The 24,212-nt window shown below is 29.0% G+C and overlaps 2 protein-coding genes across 3 annotated transcripts; both read left to right on the top strand.

Annotated features, from left to right (window-relative positions):
* Nucleotides 1-2,027: 2,027 nt before the first annotated feature.
* On the top strand, nt 2,028-20,961 carry LOC111682578 (serine-rich adhesin for platelets). Of its 2 annotated transcripts, none has more exons than XM_023444549.2 (5): nt 2,028-3,500; nt 3,610-3,687; nt 13,028-13,224; nt 19,010-20,719; nt 20,808-20,961. In XM_023444549.2, the coding sequence occupies exons 1-5, from the start codon at nt 2,151-2,153 to the stop codon at nt 20,959-20,961; spliced, it is 3,489 nt and encodes a 1,162-aa protein (XP_023300317.2). In that variant the 5' UTR covers nt 2,028-2,150. The 2 variants fall into 2 exon arrangements, with proteins under 2 accessions (XP_023300317.2, XP_023300316.2); XM_023444548.2 differs by having other exon boundaries at nt 13,025-13,224.
* A 273-nt stretch (nt 20,962-21,234) lies between these two features.
* Nucleotides 21,235-22,479, top strand: LOC111682579 (homeobox protein 5-like). Its single transcript, XM_023444550.2, has one exon. It carries the CDS (start codon nt 21,235-21,237, stop codon nt 22,327-22,329), a length of 1,095 nt encoding a protein of 364 aa, XP_023300318.2. The 3' UTR covers nt 22,330-22,479.
* Nucleotides 22,480-24,212: the final 1,733 nt, after the last annotated feature.

Genomic DNA, 24,212 nt, shown 5'->3' with positions numbered 1-24,212 from the left:
GATAGATAGATAGATAGATAGATAGATAGATAGATAGATAGATAGATAGATAGATAGATAGATAGATAGATAGATAGATAGATAGATAGATAGATAGATAGATAGAGAAAAATAGATAAGGAAAATAAGAAATTTTAAGGTTAAAGATGATTTATTTGCTTAAATTTTGTTGATATTTATTAAATTGGCCTTTAGTGGAAGATTCTCTATTAGGTGAAGCAGTTAAAGGATACAAAAATAAAACTGTATTAGAGGTTAGAGACGTTTCTTAAATATTTTTAGGGTATATTTAAGGAACTGTTAAAGGTTTTTTTTGGTGGTTAACAATTTTAGAGTTTAGTTTTAACAATTTTAGAGGAAAATTAAGAGAATTTTTAAAAAAATTTTCAAAGTTTTTTTAAGGTGTAGTTAGTATATACAAAGTAAGAAAGGCTCTGGTTAAATTGTGTTAAAATTTGTTTTAAATGTCAATACGTAATATTAATAAAAAGGGGATTTTAAGTTTACTGTTTGTTAATAAAATTAAGCAAATTTTATTAAAGAAAAAACACAAAAAAAAACGTAAAATTTGCGCTTAAATTATATAAAAAAACAACAACATTATAATAATAATAAACAGCAGAGAAATTAAACAACAAGAAGAAGCAGCAGCAGCCAACGTTGACAGCAGCAAAAAAAAAATAAAAACCAATATGAATTTTTTGTTTTTGTACATAAATTTTTTCAAGAGAAACATACAACAGCAAGAAGAAGCAAAAGCAGCAGCAGCAGCAGTAAAACAAAAATTGAACAATGTATAAGCAAACATGAATAAAACGATTTTGAATATAAAAACGTAACGGGGCCTTTGAAAAGCAAATACAAGAGACTAATATATATATAATTTTTTTTTTGTATACATAAAGAAATATGAAACAAACAAAAACAACAAAAATATACTACAGAAAATTGGTTGGAAATGAAATTCGTAAGTTGTCGTTGTTAACGACGACAACGACAACGACGACGACGACTTCAAAAACACATTTGCTGGTGTTATTGCTTTTGCTATATAACACAGAGTATGTATAGAAGTTTGTGTGTATGTATATAGTTGGGTTTTTATGTATTAAATGTTGTTGTTGTATGTATGTGTGTATATTTTGTTGTTGCTGTTTTGCTGGCCTGACTGCTGGGGCTTGTATGAAATTTTAGTGGAAACAACGATCACACTCGTATACTGACTATTGAACGGTGAATGTGTACGTACGTGATATTAAAATTCTATTAATTTTTCTTTACCAACAAAGCGCGTAAATTCTTTTGTTGTTGTTATTATTATTTAACTAGAAAAGAAAAAAAAATTTGTTAAAAGAAAAAAAAATTGTTAAAAAGGCAAAAAAAAGAGTTCTTTGTTTATTAATTAATTGCTAAAAATGAAAAATATTACAATTTTTCATAATTTATAAAAAAAATAATAATTTTTATTAATTTCTTAACAAATTTAATAAAAAAATAGTGCCAATTGTTTAAATATGAAATACACAAGAATAAGTAATATATTTTATGCCTAAATAATTGCAACTGTGCATGAAAAATTCATAATAAGAATAAAAAAGAAAGAAAAAAAGCCTTTTTTAAAGGCTTTACTAAAAAACAACAACAAGAGCAAAGTAATTAAAAAACAAAAAGAAATAAACAGTGTTTAATAAAAAGTTAAAAAAAGAAAGCCAATTAACAACAACAACACCAACCACCATAAGCAACTATTAAAACAACAACAACACAAATGCAGTTACTTATTTTTGACAAATGAGTAACAAAAGTCCCAGCAAATAAAGAGAGAGAGAAAACAAACCTCAAAACCAAAAAAAACAAGAGAGAGTTAATATTAAAGAAAAATTTTAAGAAAATTACAAAAAAAAAGAAAATTATTAGAAAAAAGTAAAAAAAATTAATAAAATTAATAAATTTCATAATAAATCTAAAGAAAAATACAAGTTTAAAGTGTTAATTAAAGAAATAAAACAACATGTTTAACAAACAAACATAAAACAAACAAAAAGTTAAAATAGAAAAAAATCAACAAAATCTTAAACAAAAATAAACTTTTTAAAACACAACAACAACAACATCTAATCATTGCACCTGAATGTTTTTTATTTAACAAAATGTCGGCCGATATAGAAATTACCAGCGTTTTGGGAACAAATGGCCAACCTTTACCTATACACGGTACCGGTTTGGGTTCCACTTGGTCAGCGCCGGTTAAACAAGAACGAGCCGATGATGCCGAAATACAAGAATTGGCCGCCAAAATGAAAGAGGCCCAAAAGGATGCCTTAGCCAAACAACAACAACAGGCCGCACAAATGGCCCTAAGACAGGCGAATGGTATGCAACCGCCAGTCACGGCCAATGGTCAAACAAATATACTAAATTATCTTAATCGTACACAAAAACCTACCAATGGTAATGTCACCTCTAATGGTCGTTCCTCAAGTACGGACGATAATAAAAAGCCACCCTGTGATGAAGAATCACAAAAGGGACATTTTGGTTGGACGACATTTGGTAAAACCTATATACCCTATATATACCGGCAACAGGAGAAATATTGTTCGGTGCGCATGATAGAAATGAAACTATTGGGTAAATATCTTAATTGCCTGCATCCCGATATCTATTCCAGCTGCACTTGTGTACGTTCCTACTATATAACCGAGGCTGAGGCAAGACTTTTCATAGAAATCAATCACAAACATTGTGATGGTGAATTTGGTCGTGATTTATTTACGCAAAAGGATTTAGTGGTCAGACTATCGGATGCCACTAAATTCTATCAATTCCTAGACATATGCTATCGTAAACTAATATCGGGCAGTAAATCACCTTCGGAAAAATGTGGTTTTATACGCATTAACAAAGAATCCGTAGTGCCCTATACGGTGCGCAATGGTGAGCAAGTGGTGCCTTTGTTTTATTTTGAAGGTGAAACGGAAAATCTTAAACAAAAGGCTGACTTGTTATCGGGATGGGATTTGGCCTATTTGAAATTTTGCTGTAAAGTTCAGGGCATAAGGAATGAATTGTTCTCCAGTGAAAATGTGGCAGTCATAAGTCTGACAGATATTAAATCGTATTTTCCCAATGGCACCGAGTTTGAGGATTATTGGCCCAGTAAAGTGGTGGACTCTAATTTACTAATAGGCAATCGTTCAAATGCCAATAATTCGGTTAACTGGACAAGACAACCCTCACAACCACCGCCAAAAGTATTAACACAAACCACCATGCAACAAAAACAAACACAACATTCCTCAGCAGCTGCAGCGGCGGCAGCAGCAGCTGCTCAACAGCAACAAATATTAAAACGTGGTGGTCCTACAGCGGCAGCTGTAGCAGCAGCTACAGCCTTTAATGCCCAATCTCTATTGCAACAGCCTAATGCAGCAGCTGCAGCGGCCGCCCATCGTATGCATTCAAATGCCGCTTTGGCTGCTCAAGCAGCCACAGTACAGGTGCTTAAACTTTTTACACAAACAATCACCATATCCCCTCCTCAACCCACAAACAAGTTTTTTATATTATTACGAATACTTATTAACTAAGGATTTTTCTTTTTCTTAGGCCATTGCCAATGGTTCCTGGATGTCTCAACAGCAAAATAGTTTACCTTTAATACATGCTCAAATGCTGGCCTCACAGGTGGGTTTCTTTAATATTTTCTTTATTTTTTTGTTAAACTTTTGTTTCATTTTCATTTATCTTTATAAAAGTAACAAAATAGTGGCCTTTATTTTTAATTTTTAACACTTTTTTCTATAATTTTAAGACTTTACACATTTTTTACTTTTCACTTTTTTCACTAAAATGGCGCTTTTTTCTATTCTTCTCACACACTTGTATAAAATATGTACTTTTATATCAGTTAAAATTGGTTGTTTATTTAAGTACTAGTTAATGACATTTAATTAGCACAAAGGGAAATAGTAAATAAAACAGGAAGTTTATTTTAACTGCCTAAGAGAGAAAGAGACAGCTAGCGAACAGCATCCGCCTGCATTTATAAGTAAATAAAAAACAACAACAGTAAAAAGCAAAAAGTGACAGTTGTTAGCAAATTTAAGGGAAAAATTTATATTTTTATAAAATGTTGAATGAAATTTGCAAAAATTTGAAGAACATGTTCGAAAAACGTTTAAAGTATGATATTTTTGTATAGAAATTAAAAGAATTCTTTTAATTAAAAAAGTAATAAAGAAATAACAAGCAGTTGTAGATGGTAAGAAGAATTTTTTTTATAATTTGGATAAATTTAGTAAAAATTTTAATAAATTTTAGAAAAACTTTATAGAAAATGAGAGAATTTTAAAGAAAATTAAAAGATAAAAGCAGAGCAAGCTAGAAAAGGGAGTAAAAACTGGAGTTATAGCATTACAGTTTAATATTTTGCAGTAAAACTATAGAAGCCGCCTTTGCAAGTTCTAGACGCCATTTATATCTATGCCGGAGCAACTTTAGCAGTAAGTTTTAGCTAAACATTTTCCTTAAATATGGATAGAATATAGAATGTCATAAAGTTCATTCAGAAACTTGAGTAGACTTAAGGTTTTTTTATAAACAAACTTTGGCAGCAAACTTTGTTAAGTTCTAAAAGAACAATGATTCCCCGGCCGGAGAGTTTTAAAAGGAATGATTAACTTGCAATTCCTATAAACTTTCTCACATAGACTAGCACTTTCTAAATAACTACAATTTAACAAGTTTTAAATGTTTAGATCAAAAACAATCTCAATTAATTAAGATAATTAAAATACCAAAAGATTTCTGTTGTAATTTTTAATAGATTCTTTACTTTTTTCCACAAACTTAAAATAAGATTTTTCTGTATTTCATTCACACACAATATTGTTTTGTTTTGCGTTATTTTATTGTTCATTGCTTTAACAAAGAGGTCATCTGCTGTATGCCACCTTATTGAACAGGGGCCTCTGGCAAGAGACTTTTTAAAACCACCTTATGAATGGATGGTTGTGTTTGTTTGGTTGGTTGGTTCGTTCGTTCGTTGATTGTGTATTGCGACTTTTTCGTGGCCCCTTTAGTTTTAGAAAAAATAGAACCAAATACTTACAAGACAATTGTATATTTTATAAAAAACATTTTTTTAAAAAAGTACTTTTTTTAATATTTAATACTTTTTTCCTAAAATTTTTTTATAATTTTTTTTTAACAAATTTGTTCAAAAACACAAATTTTTGCCATATTTCACAATATATACCAATTTTTTTTTTTAAATCTACTACTTTTTTAAAATCGACTACTTTTTCAAAATCTACTACTTTTTTCAAAATCTACTATTTTTTTTAAATTTAGTAAATTTGGTTAGTTTTAGATAAATTAGGCTAAAAAACACATTTTCAATACTTTTTTCTACATTAATAACATTTTCGATATCTACTACTTTTTACAAAATTTACTACTTATTTCAAAACTTTTCTAATTTCATTTTTTTTTTTAATTTTTGTTAAATTTTACTAAACAGATAATTTTAAATTTTTTTTAATATTTATTACTTTTTTTCAATCTCTACTAACTTTTTCAAAATCTACTACTATTTTCAAATTTCGCGTATTTTCTAAGATTTCGTAAAACGTTTCTAATAAGAGAACGTTTTTAGTGCTCTTTTCATTATATTCTACTTTTTTCTATATTTACTACCTTTTTCTTTCTTTACTATCTTTTTCAAAATCTACTACTTTTTTCAAAATTTTGCCTTTTTTGTTAGTTTTTGACAAATTTTGTAAAAAGAATAGATTTTACTACTTTTTCAATCTCTTATTTTTTTGTTTTTCTTATTAACTTCCTTTTTCAAAATCTACTACTTTTTTAAAAATTTCGCTTATTTTGTTAGTTTTTGTCAAATTTTGTAAAAAAGAAACATTTTACTACTTATTTCATTGTCTGCTTCTTTTTTTTTCTTATTAACTACCAAAATCTACTACTTTTTTAAAATTTTCGCCAATTTTGTTAGTTTTTGTCAAATTTTGTAAAAAAGAAACACTTTACTACTTTTTCAATCATCTGCTACCTTTTTCTTATTAACTACCTTTCTCAAAATCTACTACTTTTTTAAAATTTTGCTAGTTTAGTTAGTTTTTGTCAAATTTTGTAAAAAAGAAACATTTTACTACATTTTTCATTATATGCTACCTTTTTCTTTATAAACTACTCTTTTCAAAATCTATTCCTTTTTCAAAATTTAACAAATTTTATTAAATATAACTAAAAAAATACAACGTTTTGCTACTTTTTACCATATTAACTACCTTTTTTACTAAATACTACTTTTTCTAAAATCTACTACTTTTTTAAATATCACAAATTTTGTTAGTTTTTGCTGAATTTTGCAAAAAAAAAGAACATTTTACTACTTATTTCATTACCTATCGCCTATTTTAGAAATATACTACTTTTTTAAATTTAGTACTTTTTTAAAAATTGATAAATTTTGTTAGTTTTTCTTAAATTTTGCTAGAAGTGTCCACGTTTTATTGCTTTTTATAATAATTACTACCTTTTTTTACTAAATACTACTTTTTCAAAAAAAAAACTACTACTTTTTGTAAATTTCATAAATTTTTTAGCTTTTGTTAAATTTTGCTAGAGGCATCATGTTTCAACTACTTTTTTTTTACTAAATACTACTTTTTCAAAAAATCTACTACTTTTTTAAATATCACAAATTTTGTTAGTTTTTGTTAACTTCTACTAAAAAGAGAACATTTTATAACTTTTTTCATTATCTATTACCTGTTTTAGAAATATACTACTTTTTCAAATTTAGTACTTTTTTTAAATTTCACAAATTTTTGTTAGTTTTCATTACATTTTGCTAGAGGAGTCCACGTTTTACTACTTTTTGACATGTTTACTAACTTTTTCACTAAATACTACTTTTTCAAAAAATCTACTACTTTTTAAATTTTAGAATTTTTTTTTTATTTTTTTAAATTTTCTAAAAATAAAAAGTGATTTAAAAAAAACTTGAATAAGAGGATTTGTTTCTTTTATTTTACTCCCTTTCATTTCATTATCGATTTTTTTCATTTCTTTTTATATTTTTTTCTTCTCTATGAATGACCTCAAAACCAATTACCACTTTAATAAATGAAAATACAACAACAATAACAAACGTCATTTATTTGCTATTATTAGCTGGAGTTTTGTTGTTATTGTTGTTTTTTTAAAAATCTTTAAATAAATCTTATAAATTCAATGAATCAAAACTTCTCATATGACGTGTCTGTGTCTTGTCGTTGTTTTTATTGCAAATACATTTTAAATACAGAAAAAAAAACGTAGTCAAGTATTTAGAAATATGTTCAAGTAATTTTTTTTTTGCTATTTTTGTTTTCTAGCATAAAATAGCAACAACAACAACAACAACAATGTTAGAAAGGCATTTTAGAAATAAAAATGAAACGACGAAACGTAATGTAAAACTACAAAAGAAGTTGGCCTACTTATACAAAAACATCATAGACAACAACAACTCACACTCGTTTAGATAGAGATATAGATACATTTATATTTACTATGTTTATAAAAAACAATAACAACAGCAACAACAAAAAACAACTACTTTATTATTAGATTTTTGTGTTGTACTACAAATTATTTTGCTGTTTTTTTTTTCATTCTTCTTACAAGACAGACAGACAGACAGACAGACAGCTTGCCTGTTATTACAATCTTCTGCTTTACTATTTCTATTAGTATTGAAACTCTTTTTTTCCACTTTATGGTCTCTTTTTCTTCTTAACATTTGTAATGCTTCTTCTCACACTACTACAACAAGTTGTTGGTTGTTTTATCTATTAAATAGTTTTATTTCAAACTTCTAAAATGTTATTGTAATGTTGCCTTTTTTTATGAAAGGCCCCGGTTTTTTTTTTCGTTTTGTATATCATGACTAAAAGGTCTTGAAGGTTTTTCGCTCTATTTTGCTTTAGTTATGTTAAAATTTTTTTAGTAATCGAAAACTAAAGAAGAAGTTAATCGGTAGTGAAATAGAAATCATTCAAAACTAATGCGAAGTGATCTAGGGACAGATTCAAAACTTATCTTGAAATTATTTTGGAAATATTTCTAAAATCTAAAGGTGTTTTGAATTAATCTAGTAATGATCATTAACTGATCTAGTAATGATCCTTAATTGATCTAAAATTTATTCATAATTAATCTAGAAATTATCCTAAACTGATGTAGACAAGTTCCTGAATTGTTTTAAAAGTGATCCTGAACTGATCTGAGAATTGATTCAGAATTAATTTAAAAATGATCCTGAAGTGATTTAGAAATTATCCTAAAGTGATCTAGAAAAGATCTTGAAGTGATCTTGAAATGATTCTTTTCGAAACATCTTTATGAATTGATCTAAAAGTGATCATGAATAGATCTAGAGTTAATGCAAGAATGATTTAGAAATAATCTCGATTTGATCTAAAAATCAACCTGAACTGATCTAGAAATCAAACTGAATTGATCTAGAAATCAATCTGAATTGATATATAATTGATGAGTTATAAAACTAAACTTGATCTTGAAATGTTTGTGACCTGATCTAGAAATATTCCTGAAATTATTTAGAAATATTTCTGAACTGATCTTAAACTGATCTCGAAATGATTTAAAACTGATCAAGAGTTTATACAGAACAAATCTAATACTTATCACGACATGATCTTAAACTGATCTAGAAATTATACTAAAAGATCTAGAAATGTTACTGAACTGATCTGGAAATGATATTCAACTGATTTTGATCTAATACTTATCTCGACATGATCTTAAACTGATCTAGAAATTATACTAAAAGAACTAGAAATGTTAATGAACTGATCTAGCGATGATCTTTAACTGATTTTGACATGATTCTAAACTGATCTATTAATGATACGGAGCTAATCTAGAAATAATTCAAAACTAATATAGAACTAATCGCGAAATAATCTAGAGCTTATTCAGTACTGATCTAATACTAATCTAGAGCTGGTCTAGTAGTGATTTAGAAATTCTCCTAAACTGATCTAAAGATGATCCTGAAGAGAACTAGAAAATTTACTAAATGATCTGGAAATCATTCTGAACTAATCGAGAAATGATCTTTAATTGATTTTGTCATGATCCTGAACTGATCCTAAAAAGATTAAGGAATTATCTAGAGCGGATGTAGAAACGTTTCAAAACTAATCTAGAAATGAAACTAAACTGATTTAAAAGTAATTTAGAACTAATCCAAAAATGATCTAGAACTGATCTAGAGTTTATACAGAATTGATCTAATAATAATCTAGAGGTGATTCAGTAGTTATTTAGAAATACTCTTGAACTGATCTAAACATGATCCAAAACTGAAATTATACTTAATGATCTAGAAATGATCCTCAAATGATTTAGACATGATCTTGAATTGCTCCTAAACTGATTTAAAAATGATCCAGAGTTGGTTTAGAAACAATTCAGAACTGATCTAGTAATGTTCATGTTCATGATCTGGAAATGATCCTGTATGGATCCTAAAATGTTCCTGAATTGATCTTGAAGTGATCTTGTATTGATCTAAAACTGATGTAGAAATAATTTAGAAATGTTCCTGAATAGATTTAGAAATAAACTTAAACGATCTAAAAATATTCTACAAATTATGAAGAAGTGATCTATAATGAATCTAAAACTGATCTAGAAATCATACAGAACTGATCTAAAACTGATTTAGAAATGCTGCAGAACTGATTTACAATTGATTAAGAATTGATCTAGAAATGATTGAATACTTTTGTAGAATTGATCTTGAACTAAAGTAGAATTGATCTCTGTACTGATCGAGATCATCTAAGCTAGAATTGATCAGAAATTACGCTAGAAATGATTGAGAAATTGATCTACAACTGTTTCAAAATTAAATTAGAATAGTTCAAATCTAAAAGACGACCATATTTTAACTGTCTCCTCCACAAAAATTTATTGAAAATCTCAAAATTTGTTTTATTTAAAAAAAAAAACTTATTTGTAGTTTAGTGTAGTTAGTGTGCTATTGTAAGTGTATTGTTACTTGTAGTTGTTGTGTAGTAAATTGTTAATTGTTTGTTTGTTGCAAATTCAATTCGAACAAAAACATAAAACAAAAAACTCAAAATATTAATTAGACGTTTTATATTATCCTTTCCAAAACACTCCCATTTATAGATGTATTTACATCAAGCCTATCAAGCTTCCCAAAACATCCACCAGCAATTCACCAATAACAACAACAACAACAGCAACAATCACCTCAATACACTGCGTAAACAATACACTAATAATAATAGTAATACAAACGGTTCCAACAGCTCAACAACGGTCAATGGCACAAAACGTACTAGACAAAGAAGATAAAATCAATTATCTATTTGCTTATTTTTTTTTGTCACAAATCTAAATTATAATGTATAGGACGATATTGTTTGCAAAATAACAATTAAAACAAAATGAAACCAAATAAGATACTAAACTCAAGGAGCTTAATCTAGAGAAAAAAAAGGAAAACATATCCAACAAATCTCACATCTTATACACAACCACAACACCACATCTTCATAACTTCATCACAACTGCACTTTTTCTCCTGTAACACACAATCATCTTTAGCTTATTTTTAATATATTTTAACTAATTTTAGTTTTCCAACTCTCCCTGTCTCTTTCTTTCTCTCTCTCTCTCTAATTTAATAATTAGTTTTAACAGTATTTGTTTTTTTTTTCTTAAAATAAATTATTTGTAAGTTTTGTAATTAATCTAGTTATTATGTAAAATTTTATTTTTAATTAAACTTAAATAATTATAAAAATTTTCTAAAAAAAAAAAACAAAATTTTTTAAATGCTGGTCATTTGTTTCATTTGTTTTTCAAATAAATGCATTTACATTTTGTCCTACAATTTTGAAATTTCACCTTTCTTTTTCTGTTTTTAAGTTTAGATTTTTGAAATAATCCTAAGATTTCGAAACAGTGATATACAAGTCTTTTTAAATAAAACTAAAGTATAAACTAAAGTTTTTCTATTGTGTTTTTAATAAAAATCCGTTAATTGTTAAGTATTTTCGAAAAATATAAGGCCACTATTTTATAAGAGAAAAAAAAAACTATATAAAACTGACTGAAATTGTAAATAGAAGTGATTTTCAAAATGATATAGAATTGTGCAAGAAATTATGCAAAACTTATATAGAAATTATCCGCAACTGATCTAGAGCTAATCTCAAAATGATCTACAACTGATCTAGTAATGTTTCAGAACTAGTCTAGAAACTATTATTAATTAATCACAAACTGAACCAGAACGAATTTGGAAATGATTCACAACTGATCTAGTAATGTCTCAGAACTAGTCTAGAAACTATCTCGAATCGATCTAGAAATGATCTAAAAGTGATAAAGACGTGATTGAGAATTGTTCCAGAACTAATCAAGGATTGATCAAAAACTAATCTGGTATTGATCTAGAACTATTCTAAAAACTATCAAGAATCGATAAAGAAATGCTTTAGAGCTAATATAGAAATGATCGGAATGAATCCAGAAGCGACTTAGAACTGATTTATTATTGATCCACAACTGATCGAGAAATTATCCAAAAATGATGTAAAATTGATTAACTGAACTGATATAGAAATGATCCAGAACTAATCTAGAAACTATTCAGAATCGATAGTGAAAAGATCCAGAAATAATATAGAAATGATTGAGAACTATTCTACAATTAAAACAGAACTCAACTAGAATTCTTTTAAAATTGATCCAGAACAGATTTACAACTAATCTAGAAACAATCCAGAACCGATCACGAAATGATACAAAACTGATATAGAAATGATCGAGAAATATTCTACAATCAATCCAGGAGCCAACTAGAATTGAACGAGATCTAGATCTATAATCAGAAACGATCCATAACTGATATAGAAATAATCGAGAATTGTTCTAGAATTAATCAAGAATCGACCTAAAATTGATTTATAATTGATCTAAAACTGATCTTAAAATGATGTAGAAATGATCTAGAATTTATATAGAAATGGTTTAGAATTGATGTAAAAATGATCTAGAATTGATATAGAAATGATCCAGAACTGATCTAGAAATTATACAGAAATGATCTAAAACTAATTACGAACTGATCTAGAATTGTTCAAGAACATATCTAGAACTGATCTAGAACTAGAAATAATTTAAAATTGATCTAGAAATGATTTAGAATTGATCTGGAATTAATAGAAAACTGATCTGAAATTATCTAGAACTCAGCTAGAAACGATCTAGAATCAAATTAGAATTGATATATAACTGTTCAAGAACTAATATAGAAATGATCCTTAATCGATCTTGAAACGATCCAGAACTAATCTAGAAATGATATAGAACTGATATAGAAATAATCTAGAAATAATGCAGAACTGATGTAGAAATCATCTAGAACTGAACTAGAAATTATGTACAATCAAATTAGAATTGATATAGAACTGTTCAAGAAGTAAATTAGAAATGATCCTAAATTGAAACGATCCAGAACTAATCTAGAAATGATTCTTCTTAATTGATCTTAAAACGATCCAAAACTAATCTAGAAATGATTTAGAACTCATGTAGAAGTAATGCAGAACTGATGTAGAAATCATCTTGAACTGAACTAAAAATGATCTAGAATCAAATTAGAATTGATGCAGAAATGCTCTATATCGTTTTTGAACTGATCTAGAATTACTCTAGAACGGCTCAAGAATTTATATAGACAAGAATCTAGAATCTTTTCAAATCTGATCTAGAATTCCTCTAGAACTGCTCAAAAATCTTTACAGACTGTAGCTAGAATTGTTGGACAACTAATCTACAATCGCTACAACTAAACCTAGGACTAACTTATAAAACTATATCTCTTAAAAATAATATGAAATTCTTGCTATAACTGGTTTGTTTGTTTTTTTCTTTTTATTTCGTTTTACAGCAGGCTCATCAAAATCAAGCAGCCGCCAATTCCCGCAATCAATATCGTAATCCCATGGAGAATCTCATTTTAAATAATCGCCAACCCTATGGAGCCTATAATAATGCCACCATATCAATGCAACCGGTTAATAGTCATGGACAGGGTAATGCTCCACCTCCACTAGTACGTTCGGCTGGACAACAAAATGCCAATCATATGTAAGTAAAAAAAAAAAGAAAATTTGTGTATTATTTGTGTTAGCATTTGCAAAGAGAGAACAAGTTTTTCTCTTTGTAAAAATAAAATGTTTTTATTAGACAGTCAATCAAACCATTTAAATTAATGTTTTTTTTTAATATAAATATAATTTCTTTCTTATTATAATTACATTCAATTATAATTGTGTTTTTCAAATTTAGTTGTAATTCGATTTTTTTTTTTAACTCTCTTACTCTCTCTCTGTCAGTTTCACTCATACCTAAATTCTTAAAAAATATGAAAATCAATTATTTTACGTAAAATTTTTAAATTTTTTACAAAACTAATTGAGTAAAATTGGCTTTTTTTAAAAAATGTTATTATAACATTATTGGTTTTGGTATACCATTTAAAAGAAACTTGTTGTTTTTTTAAGAAAATTAGCAAAAAAGAAAAAGGTGCTTTTTTATTACTTTTATCAGGCACCTCTCAATTTTTATTGATTTTTTTTGTTAATAGTTTTATTATAATTATTATTTTTTTTCAATTTAAAGAAAATTTTGTTGTGCACGCATTTAATTTAGTTTTTTAAAAAAAATATATATAAAAATATATTTTTTTTAAAGAAAAAATTTCAATATTTCCCTTTTTTTATTAAAAAATATTCTTAATTTTTTTTAGTCATGTTTTTCGTATTGTTGTAGTTTTTAAATTTTTTTTGTATAAATTTCAAATTAAAATTTTTTAAATTTTCTTTTTTTTAAAAAGAAAGCATGCTTTATATTATATTAAAAAGATAGTGTTAAATGTATACTTTTAGGCGTGCTTTTGTTTATTAAATTTAAAGCATACTTTTCGGCGGTTTAAACAAAACAAACCTTAAAATATTTCAAGATCATTTCCAGATCTTTAGTAAATCTTTTTTACATGCATTGATACTGGATCTTTTATAGATCTGTTCTACATCGTTTTCAGATCAATTCTAGATCATTTTTAAGATCACATCCAAATTAATTCTAAAGCAATTCTAGATCAACTTAAGATCATTTCTGAATGCCGAATAATTTCTAGATGATTTCTACTTGAATCTTCGATGAGTTGGATCAGTTCTAGATCAGATCTGAATAATTTTTCATTCCAAACTGGGTCTGTTCTAAATCATTTCTAGATCAATTTTGGATCATCACTAGATTAATTTTAGATCAATTCTCGATCATTTCCAGTTCTGGATCATTTCTAAGTGTTCATATTTGTTCTAGATATGTTCTGAATCATTTCTAGATCTAAGCTGTATCAATTCTAGATAAGTTGTGGATTATTTGCAGATCTGTTCTCGATCACTTCCAGATCAGTTCTGGATCATTTCTAGATCAGTCCTGAATCATTTCTAAATCAACTCTGGATCATTTCTAGATCAGTCCTAAATCATTTTTGGTTCATTTCGAGATAACTTCTAGATCAATTTTAGATCACTTCTAGATCAGTTCTGGATCATTTCAACAATATTTCTAGTTTAGTCCTGAATCATTTCTAGATCAATTCTACAACATTTCTAGATCAGTCCTGTATAATTTCTTGTTCGTTTCGAGATCAGTTCTGGATCATTTCTAAATCAGTTTTGTATTTCTTCTAGATATGTGTTCTGAGTCATTTCAAGATCAGTTCTGAATCGTATCTAGATCAGTTCTGTATCATTTCTAGATCAGTCCTGGATCATTTCTACAACATTGTTAGATCAGTTCTGGTTCATTTCGAGATCAGTTCTAGATCAATTCTTAATCAATTCTGTATTTGTCCTAGATATGTTTTGAGTCATTTCTAGATCAGTTTTGCATCATTTATAGATCTATTTCGTATCATATCTAGATCAGTTCTTATTCATATCTAGACCATTTCTGGATCATATATAACTCCTGAATCATTTCAAGATCTGTTCTGCGTAATTTCTAGATCAGTTCTGATTCATATCTAGATAATTTCTGGATAAATTTCTAGATAAATCCTGAAGCATTTCTAAATCGGTTCTGGATCATTTGTAGATCAGTGCTAGATCATTTGAAGATATTTTCTTGATCATATCTTAATAATTTCTAGTTAACTCCAGAATCATTTCTAGAACATTTCTAGATCAGTGCTGGATCATTAATAGATAAGTTCTTGACCATATCTAGATCAGTTCTCTTTCATATCTAGAAAAGTTCTGGATCATTTTTAGATAACTCCGGAATCATTTCTAAGTCGATTCTTGATCATATCTCGAACATATATAAATCAGTGCGGAATCATTAATAGATAAGTTCTTGATCATATCAAGATCAGTTTTGGTGAATTTCAAGATCAGTTTAAGATCAGTTCAAGATCATGTATCATTTCTAGATCTGTTCTGTGTCATATCTAGATCAGTTCTGATTCATATCTAGATCATTTCTGGATTATTTCTAGATAAATCCTGAATCATTTCTAAGTCGGTTCTGGATCATTGGTAGATCAGTGCTTGATCACTAATAAATAATATCTTGATCATATCTGGAACAGTTCTTGTTCTAGATCATCAATTCGGGGAAATTTCTGAATGATCTCTTGATCTATTCTGTATCATTTCAAGATTACTTCTAGTTCATTTCAAGATCACTTCTAGATCTGTTCTAGATCATTCCTAAATCACTTCTAGTTCATTTCGAGATCTATTCTAGATCATTTCTAGATAATTCCACAATCATTTTTAAGTCCCTTCTGGTTCTTTTCTTGAACATTTGTAGATCAGTCCTAGATCTTTTATAAATCAATTCTCTACTTGTTCTAGATGTTCTGATCTAGTAAGATCACTTCTGAATAATTTCTAGATATGTTCTGTATTATTTCTACATTAGTTCAAGATCTTTTCTATATCATTCTAAGAACATTTCTAAATCATTTCAAGATCAATTGCAGATCACTTATGAATCCCTGATTATGCCTTACATAAACATTTGCTTTTTTTTAATAAAACATAATATTTGTTGTTGTAATTCTAAAGTCGTAATAACAATTTTTGTCTTAATTAATTAATAAAAAGAAAACTATTTAATTTATATAAAAATTAAAATTTATAAATTAGATTTAAAAAAAATGCGTGTTACGACTATTTTTTAAATAATATTAAACATTTTTTATATAAACTGCATGCATTTTTAGTTAAAAACTAGTTGTTGTTGTATCTCTGCTTTCTAATTTTGTTTTTATTTATTTAAAAAAAAAAGAACTACAACATTTGAAAAACATAATCTTTCTTTAATATTGTTGTTTAAAAATTTGTTTTGTTGAAAATTTTTGTTTTGATTTGCTCTTGAAAATAAAAACATGTACGTTCTCTCTCACTCTCTCACTATTTACTTGAACAAACTCTTTCACTTTAAAATGTAACACAAAACTTTTGTTTTAAGTATTTTATTTAAATAAAATACTTAATATATTTATTGTGTGTTGATTTTCTTGTTGTTGCCACTACTTACTTTACGTACTGCAAAAAAAGAAACCAATGATAAAACAAAAAGAAAATTTCCCCCCCTCCAACGGATATTACAATATAAACTTTACAAATAATTATCTGCATTAAAAGCCAAAACTATAAAACAATTCCTAGATACATTATATATAATGCGTGTACAAACAGATTTAAATCACAATTTTTTTAAAACCAAAAATCAATATGTTTTTTTCTATAATTTGTTTTATAAAAATAAAAGCGAATAAAGAAGTTTTCGTAAAATTTTTCTAGTATTTTAATTTTAAGTCTAAATCATTAGCTTGTTGTTGTAAATATAGTACTTACAAACCATCAATTCCAGATCAGTTCAGGATCAATTGTATATCAATTTAGGAATAACTCTAGATCAGTTCAAAATCAGATCTCAAAACAATTCCTTTTTAATTCTATATTACTTTCGCATCATCATTACTTCTAGATCAATTGTGGATCATTACTAGATCAGTTTAGGATTAATTCTAGATCAATTGTGTATCATTTCTAGATCACTTCTTGATCAGTTCAGCATCTTTTCTATATTAGTTTCAAATCATTTCTAGATCAGTTCAAGATCAACTCTAGATCAGTTGTCGATCAGTTCTAAATCAATTCGTGATCAGTTCAGTATCATTTCTATAACAGTTTCTCATCAATTCTACTTCACTTCTGGATTATTTCTAGAGTTCAAGATCATTTCTACATCAATTGCTGATCATTTCTAAATCAATTGCTGATCATTTCTAAATCACTTGCTGATCTTTTCTAGATTAGTTCAGGATAACTTCTATATAAGTTCCTGATCAATTCTACATCATCTTTGATCAGTTTCGGATCAATCTTACATTGCTTCTAGATTATTTCTAGATAAGTTCAAGATCATATCTAAATCAGTTGCTGATCGTTTCTAAATAAGTTGCTGATCACTTCTAAATTAGTTGCTGATCATTTCTAGATCAATGCTAGATCAGTTAAGTATAACTTCTATATCAGTTCCTGATTAATTCTACATCATCTTTGATCAGTTTTTGATCAATTCTACATTACTTCTTGATCATTTCTAAATCAGTTGCTAATAATTTCTAAATATGTTGCTGATCCTATCTAAATCATTAGCTGATCATTTCTAGATCAATGCTAGAGATCAGTTCAGGATAATTTCTACATCAGTTCCTGATCAATTCTACATCATCTTTGATCAGTTTTTGATCAATTCTACATTACTTCTTGATCATTTCTAAATCAGTTGCTGATAATTTCTGAATATGTTGCTGATCATTTCTAAATTATTAGATCAATGCTGGAGATCAGTTCAGGATAATTTCTACATCAGTTCCTGATCAGTTCTACATCATCTTTGTATAATTAATAGATAACTTCTGAATCATTTCAAGATCAGTTCAGGTTCTTTTCTAAATCAGTTCTTGATCAGTTCAGGATCATTTCTGATCAATACTACATTACTTCTGTATAATTTATAGATTACATCTGGATAATTTCTAGATCAGTTCAAGATCATTTTTAAATCGGTTGTTGATCAATTCTAGATCAGTTCAGAATCACTTCTATATCAGTTCCAGATCGATTCTGGATAATTTATAAATCACTTCTTTATCATTTATAGTTCAATTCTTGATCAGTTTCCGGATCTATTTTGATCACTTGTGGATCATTTCTAGATAAATTCTAATTTAGTTTTAGATCACTTCTGGGTGAATACTTCTTCATTTCGTGATCAATTCTAGATCAGTTTCTTAAAAACTCTAGTTTAGTTCTAAATCAGTATTACATCAGTTCTAAATCTATTCTAGTTAAATTCTAGATCAGTTTAAAATCAATTCTAGTTCAGTTGTAAAAATAATACTAGAACAGTTTAGCATAGCTTCTAATACATAACAAAATAAGTTCTCGTTCATTTCTAGTACGATTGAAGATCAACTCAAGTTAATTGCAGATTAAGCTTTGAATTAATCGTAGATCAATTCTAGATTATGTATACATCGTTGCAAGATCAGTTCTAGTTTAGTTGTAGATCAAATCTACATCGTTCTGCATCGTTTCTAGTAAAGTTTCTAAAATCTATTCGCTTTTATTGATTAAAACAAATATTTGCTTTAAGAAAAGTTTAAATTACAATTACAATTAAATTTGAAAAATTCTTTATGTTTAAAAACTAAATTTAATTAAGGAAATTTAAAAAAAAAAATCAATTAAAAACTAAAAAGAAAGAATCCTAAAACAAAACTAAGAAAACATAAGTGTGTGATCCAAACAATCAATGTGTATATATATAATGTTTCTAGGTCTAGTATCGAGCAAACGTTGCTGCAACAACAACAACAAACACAACAACATCAACAGAGACCCAACTCCTCCAATTCCTCACAGACATTAAACCACCACCAACAACAGCAACAACAAAGACATATAAATACCTCCTTAAATCCCATACATTCTCCCAATAGTTTGAATAATCTCAAACAATCACCTTCACCCTCAACTCCATCACCGTCTCCTTTATCGGTAGCCTCTAATGCTAATGCTTTATTGGCAAATAATTTCAATTTAGCCGCTTCTTCGGCACCAGCCACAGCACAAGATTTTAATAATTTAGCTTTATGGAATCAACTAACACCCAGTCAACGTTTGGCTTTAACACAGCAATTCAAAAATTCTGGCAATTTATTAGGTGCAGGAGCAGGCATTAAGAATCCTTTTCCTCCTTTACCCTCACTGCCTTTAGATACTGATTTGATTACCATGTTGGATTATAATCCTAATAAGGCTAAACAGCAGGCTGGTTCAGCAAATGCCAGTAATAATGGTCAATTCACTAAGCCTCATGTACCGCCTTTAATACCTGTAAATAGTTTAGAGCCGCAGCGTAAGGGTAGTCGCAGTGGTTCAACTGCTGCGGCAGGTACAGTTCCCTTAAACTCCTCGGCTGCCTTGGAAGATTTTGAAAAGAAATTTAAAATGAATGATGAAATGCGAGCGGTAGTACAAAAAGTTTTATCCAATCCAGATTTATCCACTTTTATACAGACCAATGCCTCCAATACCTTTGTGCCTTTTATATCACCGCCCATATCACCAGCCAATGGTGTCTTGAGTGGTGGTGCCGCTGGAGGCGGCACCTCAGTATCTATAGTACCTAATCCTCATGTCACCATAACACCACAGTTGCCTGCCCATTTTAGCCATAGTAGTGCGGCGCATTCACCTTCCTCAGCCTCCTCTACATCTTCCAATTCGGGAGGTAATAATAGACAGAAAAGTGTTATTTGTTCCACTAATAACTTGGGTGGTGCAGGTGCCACTTCATTACTGCCCTCACCCTCCACTTCAAACTCTTCTTCATCCTCGTCTTCCTCCTCCCACTCACCCTCTACACGTACAAAACTGACAGCCTACCAACACCACCATCAACAGAACACGTACGCCCCACCTACACAAACACAACTTTCCTCCAACTCTTCTTCTACTACACCCACACCAATGGAAGTAATCGATTTATCTTCCCCCCGAAGGTCTCTGCAAGCAGCCACCGCCTATTTGCAACAACAGCAACAACAACAGCAGCAACAAGCCGCAGCTGCTGCTGCAGCCCAACAACAAAGTCAACAGCGTTTGGCAGCCGCTGCTGTGGCACAACATCACTCACAGCAGAATGGACGCAGCTCCTCTAACTCATCCGCCTCCTCTCAAGTCAACTCAGCCAGTATGCATTTGCAGCGTCATGCTTTGGCAGCAGCTGCGGCGGCCGACAGTGCCCAACGTTTGAATGTTATACCCGAAATACCCGCCAACAATTTGAATATGCAGCCGTATAAAGTGCAAAAGGTTTATGTGGAGAATAAGCTGGTGCCGTGTATCAATATGAAGGCCTACAATGACAGTGAGCAGTTGATGACATTAACGGATTTTCAAACATATTTCTATCGTCAGGTGCCCTTGGATCAATGCAAACGTTTAATAGAGGCTCTAGGCGTAGAGCTCTACAAGGGCAATAGGTGAGTAATCAGTTCGGGGACAGAACTATGCTAATTAAATGTTTGCCAACATTTATTAATTTTTTCTTTTTATTTATCTCTACTTTAGACACCAATTGAAAGTTTTAATGGAACATGATCCACAGCACAATGAGAATATACCACTGGTGCAGGTGCGTGACATTTTAAAGTATATGACACAATTGACATTCATGATAAGAAATCAAGAGCAACCACCCAATAAAAGATCACGTATAAGCTAGGAATTGGGTTGGGGAGGACAACAGCAACATGCGCAAGCACAAGTAGCAGCAGCAACTACGGCAACAACAACAGCAACAAATCAAGAGCAACACAACAGCCATCACCATCAAACACAAAGAGAGTCTTCTAGCAGTCGACAACATTCTACGAATGTCGGCTCAAAAACGGATAACTCTTTAACATCCTCAACAACAGCTGCTAGCAGTAGCAGCAGCAGTAGTAATAAAACCAAAACACCTTTAGCACCACCGCCTCCACATCAAGCGCTTGATATGTTGTACTCCCCGTTGTCATCCTCATCCTCAACCGCATCATTATCAACATCCAATGCCAATCAAAACTCAGCTGCCCGTCAACATTTATTGCAACAGCAGCAGCAGGCTTTGCAACAATTCCATCAACATCAGCAACAACTTTTGCAGCAACATCACCAACAACAGCAGCAACAGGCTGAAAAAGCTAGCAAGAGTGCTAGTTCAACTGGCTCTGCTTCCCATAAATCTGGCGGTAATAGTAGTTCCTCCTCTTCTAACTCAGCCAGCTCTGCTGCCCAAAGACTCTCAGCAGCTCATCAGTTGGCGGCTGCTGCTGCCGCCGAAAGTGCTGCTGCTTATTATTCGGCTGCAGCAGCTGCTGCTGCCACCATGTTAAGTCCTCCCCTAAGCGCGGCGGCTGCCAATTCCACTTTGAGTGCCGTTAATCCTTTTGCCAATCCTTTCGATTGGTTAGGAGCCTCTAGTACAGCAGCGGCCAGCTCACATAATGTCTCTGGCAGCCACAAACGTTCCAGTTCTGCTTCCTCTAATAACTCTAGCACGTCTTCTAATCAACAACAGCGTTCTGCCAGTGCTGCACATTCTTCACTGGCAGCTTCGGCCAGTGATTTTCTCTCCATGTTTAGCAGTAATCATACGACAAATCATAATACGACGGAAACACACCATCAAAGATCATCCTCAAATGCCTCTGCCTCTTCCTTGGCCTCAACTTCCTCTTCCACCAATACGGGAGGAGGCAATAAGTCCTCCAACTTTTCAGTGGCTTCTTTAACCTCTAATACAAACAATAACAACAGCAGTAATCACAACAACAACTCCTCCAATAATAACACAGGATCAACGGCAGCCTCTAACTCCTCTGCGGCCTCCTCGGCCTCTTTGGCAGCACATGCCGCCGCTGCCTCGGCCGCTTTATTTGGAGTAGCTGCACCCTTCTCAGCACCAGCTTTAGTTAATCCATATCCTCCACATTTGCCCGGCGTAGCGGCTGCAGGGGCTCATGGTCTACCCTCACCCACTATCTATCCACCTACACCACCACCCTCGGCACCCTGGATACATCCCTGGTATGCTGGGGACACTTTTTAAAATGGCCGCAAGAAATGTAAGAGTATTTTTATCTTTATTTATTCGTATACACTTTTAAAACACGTTTTATTATAAGTTTTCGTTATTAATTAATTAGTTTTGGAGTAAATATTAATACAAGCTCTTATTGTTTTTAAATAAGAGTTTTTTTTTAAGAAAATTTATATCTTTCTGTTAAAGAAAATGGAATACCAAAAATTTAATTGAAACTTACTTTAAATTTAGTTTTATGCAGCAAAAAAAAAAGAGTAATTATTTTTAAAGAAAACCGGAATTTAAAAAAAAATTATTTAATTTCATTAATTTAATAAGTTTTTTTGATAAAAAAAAGCACTTCAAATTTTGCAATTAACACTAAATGAAATTCACCGCCATTTTCTTATAAAAAGGTAAATTTACCGGTAAACGTCATGTTTAAGGTGGCAGTGTTACCAACTTATGCGTTTTTTGTTTGTTGGCAAAGCAAAAAATTTCATGGAAATAATAAAAAATATTAGCTGTTTATGGTAATTTTGTAATAAAATTATTTAAAAAAATAGTTAATATTGAATCAAATTAGTTGAAAAAGGTGTTTTTTTTAAATACAATAGTTTTTTTTTGCATTTCTGGTTTAATTTAAAAAACTATTTGCCTAGATGTTTGTGCCAGCATGTAACCGTTATTTTCTGTCAGAAGATTTGCCAAACAATAACACAAACCAGTGTTAACAACTAAAGCGTTTAATGTTTTAACATGAATCCGGTAAAATTATCTGTTTTTAAGAAAGTTCTCATATTAAATTAATAAAATTTATAAAATATTTGAAAAATTTTTGTTATTTAATTGTTTAATGAATAGAATCTTAAAAAATATGGTGAAACCATAAAAATTTTCAACTTTTTTTGGTTTTTTTTAAATAATTACTCTTTTTTTCTTATTTTCGCTTAATTTTAAATTGGTTTTCTATACTTTAAGAGTCATTTATGTTGGCTCTTAAAATTTTTCTTATAAAATTGTTTTCTATGAAAACTTTTTGTTAAGTTTTCTTTTTATTTTATATAATTTATAAAATTATTACTTTATAAATTAAAACAATAAACTCTAATAAAGCTGGAAACAAAGCTTTATATACACATGACTCTTGCTTAATAAATTTAAATATTTAAAAAAAAACTTTTAAAAACCATAACAACCAACAATATTATGCTTGCCAAAAAAATCTTAAAAAATATTTAAATATTAGTTCGTTTTTTTTAATTTAAATAAAAACCAAAAAACTTAAACATGAACTTTTTTTGAACAAATTTTTTTTGAATTAAATAATAAAAACAGAACTGAAAGTATAATTAAATTAAAAAAATTTTAAACAAATAATAAAACAGCAAAGAAATTATATTAATAATTAAAATAGTTTATAATATATTATTAAGTACTTAATAATAAACACTAAATTAATGTAAAAATTACTTTTAATTTTTTTATTAAAAAATCTAAAATATAAATGAAAAATTTAAGTTTATTTCTGTTATAAATAAAAATATAAAAACTTTATGTATATATTTAATTTAAACAAATAAAAAAACTGAAAATTAATTTTTAAGCTTATCTTTAAACATTAAAATAACTCAATAAAAAAGTAGAAAAAAAATCAAAAGAAATAAAATTTCTCTCAAATTTCCATTTGTATATATAAATAATTTAAAACATACAAAATCTTACTTGTTAATTTATTTAGCTTAAACATTTTTTTTATAATTTTCTTTTTCATTTAATGTGTTTTTTTTATATTAAATATTTTAAATTTTAAGTTTTTTTATTATTATTTTTCCATTTAACCAAAAAAAAAAAAAAAATAAATTAAATATTATATTAAATCCTAAAAAATTAAATCTTATTAAATCTTC

Source organism: Lucilia cuprina, chromosome 3, assembly GCF_022045245.1.
Source record: "Lucilia cuprina isolate Lc7/37 chromosome 3, ASM2204524v1, whole genome shotgun sequence".
NCBI lineage: Eukaryota > Metazoa > Arthropoda > Insecta > Diptera > Calliphoridae > Lucilia > Lucilia cuprina.
This window is presented reverse-complemented; position numbering and strand designations above follow the sequence as displayed.

What these genes read in the sequence shown, in the direction of transcription:
- LOC111682579 (XM_023444550.2), top strand. Translation starts at nt 21,235, where the DNA reads ATGTTGTACTCCCCGTTGTCATCCTCATCCTCAACCGCATCATTATCA.
- LOC111682578 (XM_023444548.2), top strand. Translation starts at nt 2,151, where the DNA reads ATGTCGGCCGATATAGAAATTACCAGCGTTTTGGGAACAAATGGCCAA. An exon ending in CAACAAAATGCCAATCATAT is followed by an intron (nt 13,225 to 19,009) that starts GTAAGTAAAAAA and finishes TAATGTTTCTAG; the next exon opens with GTCTAGTATCGAGCAAACGT. An exon ending in GAGCTCTACAAGGGCAATAG is followed by an intron (nt 20,720 to 20,807) that starts GTGAGTAATCAG and finishes TCTCTACTTTAG; the next exon opens with ACACCAATTGAAAGTTTTAA.